A 16,040-nucleotide genomic window follows, 5' to 3' on the forward strand; every position below is an offset into this window, starting at 1 on the left:
AGCACACAGATATCGATGCGATAAGAAATAGAGCAGAAAACTATGAAATAATAGATAATTTATTATTTTATACGAAAACAACAAACGAAAATCTCGAGTACAAACCAGTCATCCCAGCCTCGCTTCGATTAAGCATTTTGAAGGAATTACACGACGCGAAAACAGCGGGTCATTTAGGGGTCAGAAAGACTTTAAAAAGGGTACGCGAGGCGGTATATTTCCCGCAATTATACAAAATAGTAACTGCGTATGTCAGGTCCTGCAATCAATGTCAGTTAATAAATGATATTAATTACAGCCCGGCCGGGTACTTAAATAGCATTCGCGCTACATTTCCGAATGAAATTTTAGGCATAGATCTTCTTGGTCCTTTCCCCCAGAGTGAGTTAAATAAAAATCGTTTTGTTTTAGTAATTGTAGATCATTTTTCAAAATGGACAGAAATTGTTCCACTTAAACGCGCGTCAGCCAAACAGTCGCAGATGCATTCCTACACAGTGCATTTTAAAATACAGTGCACCGATAAAAGTCATTAGCGATAACGGTAAACAATTCCTTAGCCAAATTTTTGAAAACATTTGCTCTGGACTTGGCATACGCCATATCAAAATGGTTCCGTATAGACCATAGGCAAACATCGCAGAAAGAGTTAATGAAAATATTGTAAAAATAATTCGCAGTTATGTTAGCACACATCACAAGCGCTGGGATGGCTACATAAATGAGTTAGCTTATGCTTTAAGAACAGCAAATCACGATACTACGGGAAAAACTCCAGCAGAATTATTTTTAGGACGGAAGTTAATTACGCCACTAGATAAATTATTCTTTGTACAACAAAGAGAGCAAGAATTTAAACAAAAAAATGTGCAAAAACTCATTGACCAGGCGGTTGAAAGCTCAGATACGGCAAGAAATAGACAAAAATTACACTATGATAGAAAACGCCGTGAAGCAGATTTTAAAGTTGGGGATAAAGTGTTGAAGCGGAAATTTTCTTTATCAAGTGCCCCAGACAATTTTACTGCAAAGTTAGCTCCAAAATTTGAAGGCCCCTATGTAATTCAGGAAATCAAGGGAGTCGTATTGTACCTTAAGAACGACAGAGGGGAAATTTGTAAAGCAAGTCCCGACCAGGTGAAAAAATATTATAATCAAAATTATTTCGAAATCCTTAAAAGTTTCTTGCAGGACTCAAACGTAAAAGAAGTAGAAGGTCCAGAAGTAACGTCACCCGCTCCACCACCCAAGAAGCAGAGAACTGAAGAGAAACCTAGCCCTTCTACAAGTCATGCGACGGTACCGAAAAGAAGAAATGAAAACACTCAGACTCCAGCATTTAAGAAATACAAGAAAGCAACGCCGCCGTGTAAAGAATCTTTGGTAAAGAGGAAAACACCACCTACAACGTATCGCAGTAGAAATTCTGCATCGAGGAAAACACTTCCAGGGCCAGATAGTCAGGAGCAAAGAAGGCCGCCGTTCCCGAGAACGAAAAGACAGCAGGAGGAACGAAAAGACCACCATCAACAGGAGAAATTCAAGCACGATTCCAGACCGGAAGACGCGAAGACCAGCCGTCCAGGGGCAAAACGGAAAAGACAGCAACCCGACGACTGCCACTCCAAAAGGCCGGAATTCACAGGGCGAAAAAGAAAAATGAACATGGACGACACTCGAAGGACACAAAGGAGACGACTGACTTCGATGAAATCTATAACGTGGGAACAGTTCTTCCAGAAGAGGATGTCGGAGTTCCAATCATCGAAAACTCAAAGATAAGTTAAAATCTATAAATTTTTCTTTTGATCCGAAATGTTATGCGTAAATACGAAGTTCTATGTTTTGACGGAAGTCAGTTAGTCTCGGTTGAGACTTCGTTTTGTTTTACTTTATTTAGCTAAGGCAAAAGTATTATTTTCTTTAAGTATAAAATCTAAGAACAAGCAGTTTCTGCTGGTCGAAAGACTAATTCTGTTATGTTAAAGCCAAAATTTGGCCGAAGATAGAAATAACTTTATTCTTGTATTAATAAGAAATTTAGTTTCAGTGCCGCCAGCTTGGCGAAGAATGCGTGAAGTAAAAATTTATTTTTCTCTTATTCATTTTATGGTAAATTGTAAAAATCATATGGATTAGAATTTTGTAAATATACGTAAATACTTGAAAGTTATGTAAAAGTAGAATTTAGTCTAGAAGCATAAAATTTTAGATGCTAAAAGTAAATGCTCAAAAGAAATTAATTCAAATTTAAGTATTAAACTGTAGATAAAATCATGCTTTAGAGCGAAAGCCTGCATGTCTAAAGATGAATGAGGGGGAATTTAGAATGAATGTGTTTCGTAGGGTTCTCCACCTACACTTGAATTTTAAGAATGTTAAAATAGCTCATCGAGTTTTAGAATGTCGAGTAAGGTGTGTCTATTTGGTCGTTGAATTCTAACAAATCATTGTGGTTAGGGGAATTGTTGCAATACTAAAACACGAATATTCCCGTTTGACACCACACATGGTGGAGAGCCAGGGTAAAGTTAAATTCATGTTTGAATACTTGAATGAATGTGAATTAAGCAGTAACTAAGGAAAATAAATCGATCAAAAACAAAAACTTATTCAGTGTCAAGAAAGTGTAAATTATAATGTATTTAGAAAGATACTGATACTTATTCCTTCCAGATGCTGGAAGGAAGAGAACAGATTGATTGCTGAAGTCCAGGAAAGGTTGCTGTAAGAAGAGAGGGTAAAATAATTATCTACAGAAATTTATTCTAACTTTTGTGAGAAAACAGTTTTTTTTATGTAAACGAGACTCTTAAATTTTAGTTCAGAATTGTGGAAACTTTTCAACAGGTCGTTTCTAGGACCTGCTTCCAAGTTTACCAAATTCTGGCAGTGGCAAATGTAGGGTTTATATTTATTTTAACTAACATTTATTTTAAGTTTAAACTATCTTTCCTGTCAATCCTTACTTTCCTCTGGAATTGCCAATGCCAGAGTATGTAAATTTTAGTGAACGCGCAAAGTATTCAAATTGTCAGCGGAAGTAATTTGAGTTAAATAGAAGGGAAACGAGTTCGAAAGTGTGCTTTCTTGCTTCACGAGCGTGGAGGTGGCTAGGTAGAAATTGAAGAACCAGGCGTTTCGGCCTGTGTGCTTGCCTCGGCAGATAGTTGAATCTTTCAACTTAATATTCAGAAGTTTGCTGAAATATCAGCGGTATCTTAGAACGCGGTGAGGTTAGTTACGTTTAGAGAGCCTCGTAGGTAGTAACTTGTTATTATTCATTTTTAGTTTCTTATTTTTATTTTACCGCCGGGTCGGCGTAGTTTGTGAGCGTCAAGAGCACGCATCTGTAATTTCTAAAGTTGAATAAAAAGGGATTTAAACCCTTCTCAAGACTTTGTGTACTTTCCAGTTCATAGCAGTCACCACTATTGTTGCGTGCAGGTTGGGGCCACGCAATGTTACAACATTACAAATTGTGGAATACATTAAATGAGTTCTGGATTAGTCATAATATTAAATATAATTAAAAACAGCAAAACAAACAAATAGACTATTGTTTCCAGTTTTATTTTTAAAAAAGTAAAATTAATGCATATTTCATTACGTCTTAATATTAGTTTTTAATTCCTGTCCTAACGCAAATGTAAAGAATTTCGTTTCTGTGTTAATCTTTTTACATTCACATGATGTAATTATAATCGGTTTGGATGATATCCGATTAAAGCAAAACATGCGAATAATATTTACCTAAGTGAAGATAAAGTTACGTGGAAGACTTTTCTCAGGAAATTTGGATTATATTTAAGATATATATTGAATAAAGCACGAGACTCTGTACGAAGCCAGCCAGTTCCTCAGAAACTGAACCAGAGAGAAATAAAAGCACCTGAACTTTAAACTAAATAAATGCTTCGTTACCAAGAACAGCGCTGAACATTTAACAACTGTCTAAGACATTTCTCCTACCTTAACGCGTACCTGTAAGGTGTAATTGGAAAGTACGTCCGACTGGTAGCCGGAAGGTCCAGAGTTCGAATCGTGGGGACTGTACTGCACACTTTTCACGTCTCCTGTTCCGAAATGACATACTTAATGGTCTCTGCATATGGCTCCTTAACTAAAAGATGTATACTAACCAGTTTCATTTAGAAATTCCCCCACGAAGACATCCTCCCCTTTAAGCAGATAGCCCTAGTGGGCTTTTCCGTGATAAACGAAACCAAACCAACCTGAATAAAAAGTTTTGGACTATAATTCGTCATCACCAAGATTTGACGAGTGAGTCCTCTTCTCCTCAGTGGCTATTTAAATGGGGGGAAGTATGATATTTTATCCTCCGTACCTCCTGCCTTCATTGTGTAATTGGAAACACGTCTGGCTTGAAATCGAGAGATCCGGAGTTCGAATCTCGGTGAAAGCATTACACAAATTTCACGTCTGCTTCGATAAACCTGTTGACTCTACAACTACAAAAGCATTAATTAGCATTGAGTTTCAAGTATGAACATTTTCAAAACCTATTTAATTATTTTATATTGAAATGAATACCATTATACAGTTGGTTACAACTACTGGATTGAAATTTACTTCAATTTGTAACACCTAACGTAGGTTCAACTTAACTGGCTCAAATACCACCAGCTAAAAGGTGTGTGTCACAAGCAATCTACGAGTGAATTTTCAACACAGAATTATGATAGAACTTTATTCTAGCTCACCACTCGTGAAGGTTATAATAAAAATATACAACATAAGATTACCAGACACCTGGACGTGGCTTAAACACAAGATTATCTGAATTTGTAATAAATTCAAACAATTTAATTTGTTTCTACCAGGCCTACAAGCGTCGTTTGGATAGAAATTCAGGTTTTTAAGATACTAAACTAACTACCAATAACTCTCGACCCTAGAATGTTTAATTCAAGATCAACGTTGGAGTATCCAGTAGACAGCAAGACAACACATACAGCTATGCTTATATACAGCTCAAACTTCACAATTAAATTGCTTGCCACTTTAATCTTCATAAATTCTGGAATGAGCGAACTTCGTGGCGATACGAAGAGACAGGTGAGATGTACGTTTAAATAATATTTTATTATTAACGTAATTATAAATGCTACAAATTATATTATTATAAATATTATAAAAATAATGGCCCGTGTATTCTTTGCAGAGATTATCTGCTTCAAGCTAGGCATAAGACAGTTCCTATAAATAATATTATCAAACAAAATGGTAACAAAGTAACTGTGCCAGTAAAAAATAGAAACAGCCAAATAATTGGGTTTAAAGGCATATTAAGCAGTCTTTGGCATATTAAACATCCCTAAATGATCGAAACCTAATGTCAGCACAAAATGCAATGACAGAATGTTTCCTTTTACGATGGAAGTTTTTTAATAGTCTATTAATTTTTGTCAATATTATCGTGTGTAGAAATTCTTGTTTCGCTTCTGTATAAAGATTTCTTTTGATTCTATAAGATTCTATAATTGTAAGCTAGGAAACCGGTTTCAATACCTTTCTTCTACAAAATAAGCTATAGTCAAATATAAATGTCTTAAACTTTGTCCCAAACTTAATGGTGGTAAAAAAAAAAAATACTCTTCTTCCAATGTATTAGGCAACAGATAATTATCAACACGGTTTGTTTTCCTTAATTTTCAAAAATAAAAACTTCGGATATTACCATACTCAGATTAATACTGAAATATAAGATGCGTGATGCTTTCATTACAGTGGATACAGTTGAGAGCAAGGAAGTTAATCATTCAAGTAGGTATCACTCTCTTAAGGAAATAGTTTTCAAAAATTAATTAGAAGTAGTTATTTATTAACCGTGTGAATTCAGTTCTTAGCCAATACATTAGCTGTGTGTGATTTTTATGGTTCTCACTATTTTGTGTAGCAGTAATAAAAAACAAGGTTTTTCAGAAATTCCACGAAAGCATCCTATTCAAGCCTTATGCTATAAATGAATAAATTAATAAAATATGTTTAAAGGGAATGTGAAATTTCTATTAAATCTTGTAACATAAAATATATTTGTTCCGCTGATTGTAAATGAATGCTGACATAAGCTTTTCTATTTCAGTATTCTTCGTACATGCGAATAAAAAATTTACATTTTATTAATACGCCTGGCCTCTTGTACACACTTTACAGATGTCTTTTCCCAATGATGTTGGAAAAATACAAAGACCGTGTAAGTTATACATAAATTTTTTCATGTAATTCTGTACATTTATTTTCAATACCATTTCAACTCAAAAAATGAGTAGCATAGAAAATACAGCTTCTTTGCGGACTAGAAAATTTCTTGTCTTCTATACCTAATACATTAAGTTTAATAATATTATTATGCAACAATTAAAAAGATTTGAAAGAATTAATTCGAGGAATTAATCATTCATCATTAACCCAACAAATATGATAGATGCAACAAATGTACCTTCTTTCATCTCTTTCAAACTTAAATGTAAAAATTTGCTGAATAAGTATGAGAATGCCGGATCATTTTTCTCGAACGTCTTTACACCATTCTTTATCAGATCAAATTTTATAGGAAATGGGGCAGCAGTAATATCAGAAAAGATCAAGAAAAGAGTGGAAGTAACACTTCCAGCTATAATGCTTTCACCAAATGTAACGGATGTATATAGAGGCCAATCCTTATTTTTGTAAACAAATATCTGGCACCACGACTGTCCTACTCACACAAGAAACAATAGTTTTTTTTTTTTTTTTTTTTTTTTTTTTGGTAATCCAGCAAAATTTTAATGACTTCAACAGGTATTCAAGAAAGAACATTACCGTTATGCAAGAAAGATGTTTTCGAACAGAAAACTGATTAACTCTTTCGCATCGATAGAGGTCAAAACCTATCCCCATAAACATCTAAAACGTCCATGCATACGAAGTTCTGTTGAAATGGATTTCTTTTCCCTCTGCTAAGAAGAATGCTACGGAGTTAATAACTTACTTAAGTGAAGTGAATACTTCTGTCTTGGAGATCCCTGTGTGGTTTCCCCGACTGTGTGCAGTTTTTCTTTACCATAGGATTGCATGTGCGAGCACAAATAGCTAAACTTTAGAGCTAAACAAAAGGTCGCTTCAAAAGGATGATTGTAACAACTCGCGAAACCGATGAGCCATACTCTAACGTGATGGAGGAAAGTACGACATAGGAAATGAGTTTAAGCGTTCAGGTCACCTGCCAATGCCTGAATGCTCAAAAATTACTTGCGATTTTGTGGTGAAAGAGTTAAAAATGTGTACACGGGGGTTACGTGGAATCATCTGTCTGAGAGTAGATCCATCAAAGTGAACATTTTTCTTCAGGAATAACAGTCTGTTATATGATCAGTGTGTTTGTTCACACATTCGAAATGCACTCAGAAATTAATATGATCCCTCCTCCCATATACCCGTGCATGAAGGGTAGAGGAATAGGTTACAGCCGAAAACATCGCGGCAAAAACATCGCGGACGAAAACGTCGCGGAGAAAACAACACAAGGCGGAAACGTCGTGATACAAAACATCGTGGGAGAAAACAGCGAAAAGAGAAAACATCGCAGTTCTAAAACATCGTGATACAAAATATCGTCGTCCAAAATAAAGCGGTTCAAAAATTTCGCAGTTTAAAAACATCGTCGTCGAAAATATCGCGGTAAAAAATAAAGTATCTGCAAATCATCGCATGGCGATAATATCGCAGACATACCTTTTTTCAGGCTTTAATAATTGTAAATGGATATTCCCATAATGATTTGTGATCGCAAGATGGAAAAAAGGATAATCTTTACTTTCATATTTTTTATTAATTAATAAATTTTTGCTGAAAAAGTAAGAAGGAAATTTAAGCATAGAAAATTAAGGCAACTTATACCGCTTAATAGAATTTTAAATTGACATAGTTAACTAACAAAGGTCATTAATAAATCATTTTTTATAAAGTTTTTACTGGTAATTTTTCATTAAAAGTATAATCTAAAAATGTTTAGAAAAAGGAAGCTACGTAACTGCATGACTTTATCTATAAAAAATTGCTAATTATGAGATTATTTTCTTCACTTTTGTCAATCTAATACTCTTATAATGAAAATTATTTCTTGTTCTGCTTCAGTTTATTCTTAAGTTTCCTTCCTACTTTTTCAGCAAAAATTTATTAGTGAATAAAAAATATGAAAGTAAAAATTATCTTTCTTTCCATCTCGCGCTCACAAATCGTTATGGAAATATCCATTTACAATTATTAAAGCCTGAAAAAAGCAGGTCTGCGATATTACCGTCCTGCGATGATTTGTCGATACTTTATTTTTTACCGCGATATTTTCGACGACGATGTTTTTAAACTGCAAAGTTTTTTCAACCGCTTTATTTTCGACGACGATGTTTTTAAACTGCAAAGTGTTTTCAACCGCTTTAATTTTCGACGGCGATATTTCGTACCACGATGTTTTAGAACTGAGATTTAGAACATTTTCTCTTTGCTTTCTTTTCTCCCATGATGTTTTGTATCACGACGTTTTCGCCTTGCTTTGTTTTCTCCGCGACGTTTTCGTCCGCGATGTTATCGGCGGACACCAGAGAAATAAGAGGTGCTTACCACATGAAGCTAAATTAAATTAGGTTATTTAAGTGCGCCAAAGCCCACGAGCGCTATCTGACTAAGGCATACCTTTGCGTAAGAACTTCTGGCGAAAACAGACGACTAGTAGTCACATTACACATGAGAAAAGTCACGAAAGCCAACAATACAGCCAGGCCATTCGCCTGGCTTCGAACCCGGATTGAACTATCACTATTCATCTGCCTTAATCATTCGACCATTTGTGAAAAGCCAAGTGAGAACTCAAAGTCAGTTTTGATCTCCTGCTTCGCGTTCCAAATACAATAAGTAAGTTTTTCTTGTTTCAAGTGTATTTGGCACATTTTCTGGAATTATACGTGATTTCCAGGCATATGCAACAAATACTGTTTGGCATATTCGCACATGTATGCACGTTGAGTTTTCTAGCAACATATAAGTTTTAACAAATATATGGCGCAAAATCCTACTCAAACGTAAAAATTCAAGTAACACAAAGTTTTTTAGACGAAACAAACGTTCAATTGAATGGGACTGATGGAATAACCTGCCAGAGAACAAAGAACGATATAATGGAACGATATAAGGCTGCCAAACAGTCACGAAAGTTGATGTTACGGAATAACATGCCTTTTATAGTGTTTGTTTAACGCCTTATTTGAAGGGTGACTATTGTTGAATTTTCAGTCAAATAGTTCTGAATTTCGACAAAATATTACTGAATTTTTTATGCTGGACAGCAGTAAAAAATTTCATTAATCTACTGAAGATTTCAAGACAGTAAAAGTACATAGCCCATACGGTTTTATTTTTAATTTCAATAAATAACTAGGCTTCAGTGCGCCACGCTGCAAAGGTTTTGCTCTTTGCGCTCTTTGTGTCTTTTTAAAGTTTTCCATACTTCAATACAAAGTGTGTGCACTTCATATAGCCGCATTTCTCCTCGCGGCTAGAAATGCTTGGACGCTTTTTAGGCTCCTAATTAATATTACCTTTAATTATCCTATCAAAGAATTATATTGAGCATATTTCACCGAAAGTCGCTATATTATTGTGACATTCTGAAACGCTCACTTATATTTCCTTCAGTCAGGTTGTGGTAGATAAGGACCTGCCTCCTGTTCTGTTATACCGGAACGAGAGCCATTTGAACTTTTTCAATGTTTTTCCTGATCAGCACCGAAAAATTAATAAAATTGGGCCCTTTCACTTATGTAACAAAATGTGTATAGAATAGTGTTTTTAGCTTTCTCCGTAATAAGGGAATAATTTATTGTTATTTAAAATGTTAGAACACTTACTTCTGACTCGTAAGCTGGATAGTTGGCTTCAAAAATTAAGCTAACAGTGCTGTTCTAACTTGCTGTAATGGTGCCAGGAGGTCTTTCCTCAAAAGAAACGAACCGAATAGAATTGTAATTTCCTTATTAATCTGTTGCATCTTAATTTAGGAAGAAGAAAACTAAACTGAAGATTTTTACATGCATGTTATATAAATATTTCCTGTTTTTAAAGTACTGGTAAACTTATTTGATTCAGAGTAGATGTTTCTCATATCTAAACTAAATAATATTTTTGTTTCAGACTGTAGCCCATTTGAATGATGATAACTGGGAAAGTTTCCACTCATATTTTCCTCCTGAAATTCTTCCTGAAGAATATGGAGGACAATTAAAATCCTCCGATATGGTCAATTTGAATGATATACTTAATGAGAAGGAAGAGGTTTTTCACGACCGTCTGCAGTATCGCATCTTAGAAAGTACATTCGTAGTTGAAGAAGTTGATGCCTAACATTGCTAAATAAGTTTGAATCTAGAAGTATAGGGATACATCATCAAGTCTGATAATAAAGCATTACCAAAGCTGCCAGAAGTATCGAAATATGGAGATAAAAACAATATGGTAACTTAAAGATATTGTCACCTGAAAGCAAAGATATAACATCAAATTTTATACAAAATTATAATATCTGTAACAGATTATACAATATATTCATTACATTTTTTTAACTATTGTCGTCACTAAATACGTATATAAATAACAGTGATAGATGAATCATTTTTATTAAGTAAAGGAAGATGTTCTTTACTCAAAAACACTTGCCAGAATCTTAGAGTTAATGCATACAAAATTCTAAAAATTTTCTAATTTAATGTCATATTTTCATGTCCCAGATGTGTAAATAATTTAATAATATGGATATAAACTTCAGCATCACAATTTTTATGTAAGTGACACAAAAGTATAGTTCATGCAAGTATTCAAACTTTGCAAATACAGTAAAACCCCGCTTATTGCATGGGGATACGTTCCACCAATGTACAGGGTTATACGAAATAGCGTTAAATGAGGTCATCTCATCATGTAAGTAATGGGGTCAGGGGAAAACGGGTATAAAATAAAAAGTAATTGTTCAAGAATTTTGTTATTTAAGTTCATTAAATATGTTTTTATAACAATGCAAAATAAAAACTTATTTCTTACAGATTTTGAAACATAATAAATCTATAGAAATAAATTAAGTCACCATTTATATTTTAGATTATTCAGATTTTTCCTGCATTTCCAATTTTTTTTTTTAATTCAAGAAGGTATCTAATGTCATTTGCATTTTCTTTTGCACTCCATAAGAATTTGTAGATAAGGGGACAAAGCATCCAAGACAGCCTGTTTTGCCTTTGAATTCCTATCAAAATCTGCGCCATTGTCAATAAATAAGTCCACAATTTCCGTTATGGAAGCTAAACTGGAATTTAGAAATGCCGTTGAAAGTTCTTCTTGCTCTGCTTCAGAATCGGTATTTTTAATATTTTTGTGTTCTTCTTAATCTAATTCCTTGAACTCATCATTAGGAAAATTTTCTGCTGTTTCTTACCAAATTTCTTCGAGATCTTCCACATTTACTTCATCTAAACCTGCTTGTTTCGCTAATTCCAATATTTCGTTCGTATCGATTTCCTTGTTTAAAATATGGCCAAATGTTTTTTCACACTCCTTTCGAATATTTTTCTGATACTACAACTCAAGAAAGATTTTGTTTTCTATAGCATGCACGATATTATAATCCTCCAAAAATCTCTTATTGATTGTTTATCATCTTAGTCTGTTTTTTCAAACATTTGTCTAAATGTTCGCTGCAGGTAATAAACTTTAAAATTTGATATATAACACGTTGGTCCCTCGGTTGGATTAATGCAGTTGTTTTAGGCGGCAAAAAACCACTTCGGCTGGAATGCATGCTATCAAGTCAGATAAAGTCGTTGGGCGGTTTGGAGCATTATTCATTAGAAGTAGTGCTTTTGGTTCAAGCATTTTGATTTCGCAATATCGTTTAACAGATGGGCAAAAATGTTCAGTGAACCAATTCTGGAAAATTCTCATAGTTATCCATGATTTTTATTGGACTCTCAAATTACAGGTAAAGTTGAGTTTGATATTCGTTTCATCGATCTTGGGTTTTTGGAATGATAAACAAGAAGTAGCTTGATTTGAAGCCTTCAATGGCGTTAGCACCCAAGAGAACTGTTAAGCTATCTCTCTCAGGTCTAAATCCTGGTGCACGTTTTCTTCAGGGGATGGAAATGTATGTATCGGCATTCTTTCCCAAAATAGGCCCGTTTCATCGATATTAAAAACTAATTCTGGAGGTTAGTTTCTTCGTTCAATTATTGTTCTTAATGTCGCTGGGAATTCAGCCGCCGCTTTTATATCCTCACTTGCTGCTTCTCCTGTAATACACTGACTACCAATAAGTATTTGGACACCTGTGATAGAAAAGAAAAACTAACTTTATTCAAAATCAATAGTTGGTAGAGCCTCCACGAGAGGTAATTACAGCGTGGACCTTCCGGGCCATACTTTCCACAAGTCTTTGTATGACAGTAGTGGTATTTTCTTCCACTCGGCTTGGAGAAGACATAGAAGTTCCTTCACCGATTTTGCACGGGTAGTGCACCCCTGGATTCGGCGATGCAACTCGTCCCAGAGGTTCTCGATAAGGTTAAGGTCTGGACTCTGGGCAGGCCAGTCCATTCGAGGAACTCCATTGGCACTATACCAAGCCCTGGTTAACGTCGAAACATGACAACTGGCATTGTCGTCCTGAAAGTAACAGGGGTCCGACCCGTAAAACTGCCACATTGTCATCCAAAATAGTGCAGTAGGCATCGGAGTTGAGCTTACCATGAATGGGGAGCAAGGGTCCTAGCCCATACCAGGAGAAACACCCCCAGACCATAATTCCACCTCCGCCGAACTTGACTGTTGGCCCAATGCATTCTGGCAGGAGACGTTCTCCAGGTAGAAGCCTGACCCAGACCCTGCCATCCGAACGGTAAAGGGTGAACCTTGATTCGTCACTCCAAAGAACCCGTTTCCACTGATCTACGGTCCAATTTCGATGTGCTTTGCACCACATTAACCGAGCAGCGCGGTTGGATCAAAGGCTTATGAGCCGCAGCACGACCATGAAAACCAAGCAGATGTGCTTCCTTACGGATGGTATTCATTGAAACAATACTCCCGGATGCCTGTTGAAACTCCTCGCGGATGAGGGCCATCGGTTGGGTGCGGTTCTTCCGAATTTCTCTGGACACCACTCGTCGGTCTCTATCTCCCAGTTTCGTTGGTCTGCCGACTCGGGGCACATTCCGACAATCACCGCTCACCTTCCACTTCTTAATCACATAGGCCACTGTCGATTTTGGGTACTTCAGATCGCTAGATATGTGCCTTAAGGATCGGCCACATTTGTGATACCCGATAATTATACCTTTCTCGAAATCAGAGAGCTCCGAACTGCGAGGCATCTTGCATGCGACTAAAGCCGATGCGGTTTCCTATACGATATATATCGGCGGAGTCCGTGACGTACCTTAGGACCGCAGATATCGTCATTTGCATAGGTTTCCAAATACTTATTGGTAGTCAGTGTATATGGGCCTGTTGGAAGTCGGGTTTTGCTTGAGTCTGCGCGCAAAAGCCCAAAAGGAGCTATTCGGCTCTTTGAAATCAAGAATTTTATTTTCCCAGGTTTCCTTTCTGTGCTGAATTATAGCTCTCTTGATTTCTCTATTTAGCCTGTTTAATGAATTCTTAAGGTCTGAGGCCCAAGTGAGATATATTAGTCAATTAAAATATCGCAAACGGAAAATAGAACTGATTAGCACTTCGATGATTTCCACTTTCTCAGTGCTCTGGTCCTCAATACATTGAATAACACGAAAGAGATAGCTACTATACTTGTGATGCAATAATTTACCCAGTTTTGATAATCGCCGATGTTATTACAATGGAGTAACTGTTAAAAGTTAAAAGAAATTTCTTATTTACGTCAGTTTAAGTTCATTAAACTATTCAAATTTACTAAACTTCTAGCTTTAAAAATGTGCCAAAGGATGGAACATAATATTTCATTTATTATTTGTAGAATCTATTATGCAAAATATAAAAAATAATAACAAACATTTATCTCACGATTAAATACATTTTCCCATTTATAGTAAACCAAACAGGAATGATTTGAAGCAGGTTATTCATTATTGCTGTTTTTTTTAGAAACTGAAATTAGGCACATCTAATAATGGAAAATATGTTATGTTTCAAAAGATGTTAGTTTCCTTATTTATCTGTTGCTTACCTTTTAAATCGATTATTACTACTGTTATGCTTTTGTCATTCAAAACGTTCAAGGTTCAATGCAAACTAATAATACCACAAATTCGTTTGATTCTTATTTAAAATTATCGCAAAATCACGTTAATTGCTGATAAAATCAAGTTATTGTCGCATTAAAGTATTCGCTCAGCTAGAAAGCAATTTTTATGATTTTTAGAAAGCAATTTTTATGATTTTTTTTTTTTTTTCAGAATTTCGTATCAGATTTCTTGACAACTGCATTGCAATCATAAGGCTTTGGTTTGAAAAAGTTTATCTTTGCAAATATTTTAAAATGATATCTAAGAATGTAGGTTAACAAAATTAAGGAAATAATGAATGAGATACATTCCGATGACCTCATTAATCACGTTACTTATGTATATCTTTTGTAAACAAACAATGCAGATGACCTCAGAGAGCACGTGACTTATGTACAGCTAATGCAAACAAGCAAGGTCATTCTTCCTCTTCTTCTGTTGCGGAATGTATCTCATTAGAGGTAAATACTGATGCAAATAAATTCATTTATTATTATTGATGCATTTATTATTATTATTATTATTATTATTATTATTATTATTGATTCAAATAAATGCATTTATTATTCAGATTTCAACAGCAGTAGAGAGAAAAGTAAATTAAAAATTATATGTGTCTCATGTTCTCGGAGAGCAACGATCATACCAAAATAGGACTGTAGACTGAAACTAAGTTGGAAAAAATTTTGAATACTTTTAATTAAGGTTGTTTTTTTAAAAAGAATATGAAAAGTTTAGAAAGATTTCACATTGATTTATTATGGCAAATTTGAAATCATGGTTCTCAACGAGAATTTCAGGATTATGTTTATCATTCTTAGAATTCCTTAATAATTTATTTAATTTTAACTTCGATTTTTATTTAAATTACTGACCAGTGGCTTGCGTAAATACTCACGTTTAATTTATGACAATTGATTTCTTATAGCCATTGATGTAAACATTCATGCCATCATTTCGAATCTGCGTTTTTTCAAACAATAACTTAAAAAGAGATAAATTTATGATAATGACATTTTTTCGACCCTAGAAAAATGAAAAATAAACTTTCTTTTAAATCAGTGGCTCTGTAACTGATCTAAAAGAAAATAATATGGTTTCTCCATGGGTATAGGTACCCCTGGAGGTGTGTAGAAGTATTTCCAGACAAGCGAGATAAGTTTTTAAATTTTCTACGGAAACTATTGCCTGACTGCTTTCAAGGAAATAGCAGATGTTACGTCAACATTCCGAAGGGTATTTTTGATATTTCACGAACAGCATGCTGCCGAGCACCAAATTTTTTAAAAATTGTTAATGAAGGAAAATTTGAATTACATTTATTCGAAAGTTGGCTATAGTATTTTTCTATTAGTATATGTTAAATATCATGTAACATGTAAAATAATTATAAATTCACCAAATTTAAGGTCGTATTTCAATTCTGCTTAATTTATGTAGATCTTACTTTCAAGTAAATAAATTCTATTAATAAATTATTAATTCATCTTTGTGTTGGATGAAGCCTGAATACTGGTGTAGTTAACCCTGATATTGGTAAATCAGCAACTCCCCCTCACCCACAATCTTTTAAGTTTCACTTATTATGTTACGAATACTGCTGGTATTTATACATAGGAAAAATTTACGAAAACGTTTATTTTCAATCTCAACGGAAAAAAAAAAAAAAAATGAGAACATGGTACTTAACTACCGTATTCGCCGGCGTATAAGACGCACCCCCTTTTTTATACACAT

At 34.7% G+C, this 16,040-nt stretch overlaps 1 protein-coding gene across 2 annotated transcripts in view; it reads left to right on the forward strand.

Moving 5' to 3' along the window:
• Positions 1 to 14,803, forward strand: part of LOC118199240 (retinaldehyde-binding protein 1-like) — a 41,055-nt gene extending 26,252 nt beyond the window's left edge. The window contains exons 5-6 of one of the 2 annotated variants that reach the window (XM_035371041.2): positions 6,107 to 6,217; positions 10,189 to 14,803. In XM_035371041.2, the coding sequence (XP_035226932.1) occupies positions 6,107 to 6,217; positions 10,189 to 10,398 (321 nt within the window). In that variant the 3' untranslated portion in view covers positions 10,399 to 14,803. The remainder of the gene's footprint in view (positions 1 to 6,106; positions 6,218 to 10,188) is intronic. The other variant, XM_035371042.2, reaches the window with a different exon arrangement.
• Positions 14,804 to 16,040: the final 1,237 nt, after the last annotated feature.

The sequence above is a fragment of the Stegodyphus dumicola genome, chromosome 9, assembly GCF_044657685.1.
Source record: "Stegodyphus dumicola isolate Sdum_Otavi_A_Nest chromosome 9, ASM4465768v1".
In the NCBI taxonomy this organism is placed as follows: Eukaryota; Metazoa; Arthropoda; class Arachnida; order Araneae; family Eresidae; genus Stegodyphus; species Stegodyphus dumicola.